Consider the following 5626-nt stretch of genomic DNA (forward strand, 5'->3'; position numbering starts at 1 on the left):
ACCATCTAGTTCTTCTGGTCTCGTAGTCGTATAGGCTGCAGATTGGATGTTATACCAGTGTCTAGGACTAATTGTTTCCGTGAATTTTGGTTTTCTTCATTCTTTGCTCTGGACGAGGAGAGACCCATCATTGCATCTAGGTGGCAGCTTGCTAGCTTTTAAGATCCTAGTTGTTACCCGCCAAAGTAGGAGGTGGAACAATGTTTTGTATAGTATGTTATGCCAGTTGAGCTTGATGTCCCCTGCAACTGTGGTCCCAAGCCCACAGGTTCAACTACTCAGTCCCTCTGGGTTAAACTGTACAATTCTTGAGGGCAGGACCATATCTTCTCATCTTTATATCCCTATCATGCATTATAATGCCTGTCCCAGTGCAGGTGCTCAACAGGTTTGTTGAATAAGTCAGAGGCATGTGTGGCTCAAGTCTTTTTTTAGCATCTACTGCAGACACCCTCTACCAAAGGGCCCTCTCCCTATTTCCCCACATCACTGACCCATTCTAATTTCATGTGATCTTAAGTGATGATCATATACCTCATAAGAAATTTACATGTTTAAATCAGTCCTATCGGAGCTGAGTTTGAGCAGCCTTACCCGAAGAGCATGTTTGCTGGCGCAATACCCACTGGCAAGGGGCATGGATATGATACCCATGAGGCTGTTGATGGTAACGATCTTTCCTTGCTTCTTCTCAATCATGTGAGGCAGAACACATTTTGTCAAGGACACCGTCCCTAGGTAGTTAAGATTTATTAGCTCCTTGTAGACATCCAGGCTGGTGTCCACAAACAAAGAACGCTGGCTTTGTCCACCATTGTTGACGAGAATGTCAATCTAGTTAAATCAAATTAGAAAAGGGATACTTTGGGTATGACTTGAAAAATCAACAGAACAATGGTTTAGTTCCAAAAGTCAGCAAATTAAACAAAACTAAAGAAAAAAGAAGAACTAACAAAGTTCACTATGGAATTAATTCCCATTTAGTTGACTTTATGCAAGGTAGTGAATGTCATAAAAATCTATGCAACACTGAACTTTTAGCTTCCTTTGTTCTATATGGAGAAGTTAGTACTTTTTAGGATATGAAAAGTATTCATTACCTATAGCCAAAAATTCACAGAGATTAAGAGGCCCAGCTCATGGGCCAATGTTCACAGCATGGAACCCATTTGCCTACAACCCTTTTAATGATAGCATCATGGAAGGGAATCTCTTGCAGCTACTTCAAAGCAACCAAAAAACAACCAAACTCACTGTTGTCAAGTCAAATCCGACTCCTAGTCAAATCCCCTCCTTGGGTTTCCAAGCAGTATTACTATGGAAGTAGATTACCCAACCTTCTTTCCGAGGAGTGGCAGATGGGTTTGAACTGCCAGCCTTCTGGTTAGCAGTCAAGTGCCTTAGGCACTATGCCACCAAAGCTTCTACTGCAAAGCAAGACCATATCAATTCAAATGCTACTTACTTTACCAAACTCCTGGAGAACAGCTTTGGTAGCCACTTCATGGGAACTTGTGTCAGTCAGGTCAAAGGGCAAAACGAGTATATCTTTTCCTTTTAAATTGCCATTTTCTAAACAATAATACTTAAAAATTAGTCTTCAAGTCATTGTTCAATCAAGTTCCTTGCTACTCACATTAAGTTACTTAATAAGAATTGGCAACTAACTCTCCTTTTTGGGTGGCCCTGAGGAAGAGTATCTCTGTGATGAAGAAGAGGATTGTGGGTAATATGGCAACAGCTTATCAGACAAAAAACTGACCAGGTTCACAAGAAGTAGAATGACTTGCTTCAACTTGAAAATATATAGTCTAACCTTGGAATAGACTATAGATACCAAGCTTATACTACAAGCAAAAAAAAAAAAGAGAGAAAGACCATTTTAGAACAATTTCTTTTTGAAGTACAGTGGTACATTGTGCTTTGTGATCAATTCACAAAGATTAGTTGCCTTTTTTAATACACATTTAATTATGCTTAAAATCAGTAAGAAGCTCAGCATATGACAGATAAATGGCATATAAAATTCGCCTCCAGAGGGAAGATTCCAGGAGGCAAACAAAGAAAAGGACACAATCTTATTAGATTTCCCAACCAAAAGACATGTTTTTATTCTATTCTTCAAAAGAACAAGTGAAACTAATTTTCTTGGCCTCTAGCCTTGAAATATAACAAGTAATGTCAATAAGAAAACAGAGAATGTAGAGAAAAACCAAGAGTTATAAAGGCTTTATGGGCAAATAAATAGATTGAGAAACATCAAATATATTAAAAGAAATGAAAAAGTTTGCAGCAAGAGCTGAAATATGCAAGGAGAAGCATCAGCTTCATTCCTGTGAAGAAATGCTGAGTTGGTTCATCTATTCTGTCAGTGTGGGACTTCTAAGTCACAGCAGTGGAGGTGCAACTGCCACGAGAAATAGCCCAGTGCAATGACACAAGAGGCCTTTGAAAGCAACAGTGTAAAAGAAGTCTTGTGGCCTTGCTGAGTCATAATTTGGCAACTCACTCTCATCTTGGGGTGGTTAGGGTCAGCTCAATCAGCAAAGTTAAAGATGTAAAAGGATGACCAGAAGACAGATGACCAAAAACGGTCTGCTGGAAAATTCAAAATTATCTCAGTGTACATACTAAACGTCCCATGACAAATTACAAGACTCGAGGCTAATTTCAATGTGAACATGACTATGCCAAACAAAAATATTGACATAGTTGCCCTATATATGAAAATAAAAGATATCAAGTTGTATTTTTTGTAGCTAATTCCATTCCTGCTCTTTTTTCTCATATATACATATATATATGTATACACATATATACATATATACAAACATATATATATACGTGTGTGTGTATATATATGTAAATCCTACAGTGTCCCATGTGACTTCAATATTTTACATTTTAGCATATGGTTACATACATAACATGCTGTGATGGTTAAGGTTATGTATCAATAACGAGATGGGTAGCAGTTCAAACCCACCAGCCACTCCTTGGAAGGAAGGTTGGGCAATCTACTTCCATAGTGATACCGCCTCGGAAACCCAGGGAGGGGTTGCAATGAGTCGGGGCCGACTCGATGGCACAACAACAATGTGGTTCTCAGTGGTTTGGCGATTATGTAAGTACGTCCTTTGGCAGTTATATAATGATGCAAATTGGCAGTTATGTAATGATGCAAATTGTAATGATAAAGCCATCCTCCATGATGTGATCTAATATGATCAGCCAATCAGTTGTAAGGGGATTAGGGTGGTATGTAATACTTTTACTCAGGTCACAACCCTAACCTGATGTAAGGGAGTTTTCCTGGGGTGTCACCTGTATCACCTTTCACCTTACTGAGACAAAAGGACAGAGAATAGAGTAGAGAAGGCAGGACCTGACTACCGCCAAGAAAGAAGAGCCCAGAATGGAGCATGGCCTTTGGATCCAGAGTCCCTGTGCTGAGAATCTCCTTGACTGAGGGGAAATTGATGCCAAAACATATGGACATCTTCAAAGAATGTCAGAGTCACAGGTGTTGAAAGGAGACGAAGACCTTCCCCTAGAATCAACACAGAGAGAAAGTCTTCCCCTGGAAGTGGCACCTGAATTTTGACTTCAAGCCTCCTAAACTGTTAACTAGTTGTTAAAGCCATCCCCCTGTGGTATTTCTATTACAGCAGCCCTAGATGACCAAGGTATATGCCGTGTCTAAGAACCAGACTGTTGCTTCTCTTAGGCAAGAATGTGAGTCACCTGACCACTAAAAACCCACCCACATTGGAGAGAATTGGTGGTCATTCCCCAATGCCAAGGGTCAGTGCACCAAGATAAAGAGGCAGCAGAAACAAGAAAAAGGAAAGGGCAGCTAATTAAGAGATAGCAAAAGAAAGAGGGTTTAGGTCAAAGCACTTGGAATTTTAAGAGCTGAGAAGTTCTACCCAGGAAAATCCTACTCTTACCCCTCAAATTCCCAAAATTATATTTAAGTTTGGAGTCTGGTTACTTAGGATTTATTTCTAGGAAGCATTGCTGTTATGTTAGATTCACTTACCAAGGCATTTTCTTTTCACCCTTTCTAACTCGTCCACTCTTCTGGCTGATAGCACAAGAGAAACTCCTAATTTAGACAGCTGGTAAGCTAACTCCTCACCAATTCCACTTGATGCTCCAGTCACCCACACCACCATATCAGTCAGCTCCCATTCTGTGGAGAAAGGAGTGGGGAAAAAATATACTACAGTCTATTACCATAAATCAAAGATGGGGGGGTGCTTTTAAAAAAAAAATCATTAAATATGAAGACATCATATGCGGAACTTAAACATTTAAATACCCTAAGGAAATATCTCCTACCTAATAAGAGAGAGTGTGAACACAAACCACATTCTTAACAGTTACCAATATGCTATTTTTCATGTCCAGACTCTTGGCCTTTAACGTCTACCAACAAGCAGCCAAAAGCAGCAGTTTTGATTTCTGGAATCAAAAAGAATAAATCAAACCTCTCTTCCCATGACAATCTCTCATGTATTTGAAGACAGCTGTGAAGTCCTCCCTAAATCCTCTCATCTCTTGCTTCTCTCAGGTTAAATAAAGCTCAAATTTCTGCTACCTTTCCTCACATGACATGGCGTCAGATTTCCTCACTGTTCTGCTCACATCCCTCTGTACAAGCCCTAGGTGGTCAGTGTTTGTAATAAGGGAACTGGCCAGAGTAGGACCCGGGATTCCGTGGGGTCTGGACAATGCAGGGCAGTGAGATGACTAAATTGCTTCCTTTGTCTTCCCAGAAGGTAAGCTATGTGAGGGCCTAGACCACGGCTGGCTTGGTCACTGCTGTGTCTCCAGCGCCCAGTACATACAAGCAAGTGTTTAGAAGACATCTGTTGCTTGCAGTTGTTACTTCAGACACTAAATGCCACAGACACAGCCCAGGCTTGCATAATCTTTTCAGCCACTTCAGCGTTGACTCACACTGAGGTTACTGTCAACTAAACCTTAAATTGTGCTCACATGTGCTGCTGTTAAAACTGTTTCCTTACCCTGGATTGTATCAGGGCATTTTCTGGATTTATGTATAATATCTAAAAATTAACAGTCACCCACAAATTTCAACATGTTAAATGTATGCTTGGAAATTAAGAAGATTTCTCTAGGATACCCAAAACCAAATCAAACCCATTGCCACTGAGTGGATTCCAACTCATGGTGACCCCATGTGTTAACAGAGTAGAACTAGTCCATAAGGTTTTATTGCCAGGTCTTTCTTCCCAGGTGACACTGGGTGGGTTTGAACTGCTGATCATTACATTAGCAGCTGATTCAAACCATTTGTACCACCCAGGTACCTACGAGGATCACAAGAGGGAGGAAATAACTGTAACCTCCAGAAAGACATACTGGGTTGCTAAGAACAAGGGTGGAAGAATGCTTTACTTTTCATTGTATGTCCTTTGTACTTTTTAAATTTTATATTATGTGAGTGTTATCTTTTTTTTTTTTTTTTTTTTTTTTTTAGTGGAAAAAAAAAGAAGTATAAACCTACAAAGAGGTTAAGGAAGGCAATTTTTTTTTTTTACCTTGGTAGTTGGCCCATCCAGACATATTCACTTAACCTTGTTTTCATCATTGCCCC

The 5626-nt window shown here is 39.9% G+C and overlaps 1 protein-coding gene across 1 annotated transcript in view; it reads right to left on the reverse strand.

Annotated features, from left to right (window-relative positions):
* Positions 1 to 4190, reverse strand: part of DHRS7 (dehydrogenase/reductase 7) — a 17730-nt gene extending 13540 nt beyond the window's left edge. The window contains exons 1-3 of the mRNA XM_007949076.2: positions 4043 to 4190; positions 1466 to 1572; positions 595 to 834 (exon numbers count right to left, since the gene is read on the reverse strand). Coding sequence (XP_007947267.1) covers positions 595 to 834; positions 1466 to 1572; positions 4043 to 4178 — 483 coding nt within the window. The 5' untranslated portion in view covers positions 4179 to 4190. The remainder of the gene's footprint in view (positions 1 to 594; positions 835 to 1465; positions 1573 to 4042) is intronic.
* Between the last annotated feature and the right edge of the window lie 1436 nt (positions 4191 to 5626).

The sequence above is a fragment of the Orycteropus afer genome, unplaced genomic scaffold, assembly GCF_000298275.1.
Source record: "Orycteropus afer afer isolate SDZICR_OR568_19922 unplaced genomic scaffold, OryAfe1.0 scaffold00237, whole genome shotgun sequence".
NCBI classification, from domain to species: domain Eukaryota; kingdom Metazoa; phylum Chordata; class Mammalia; order Tubulidentata; family Orycteropodidae; genus Orycteropus; species Orycteropus afer.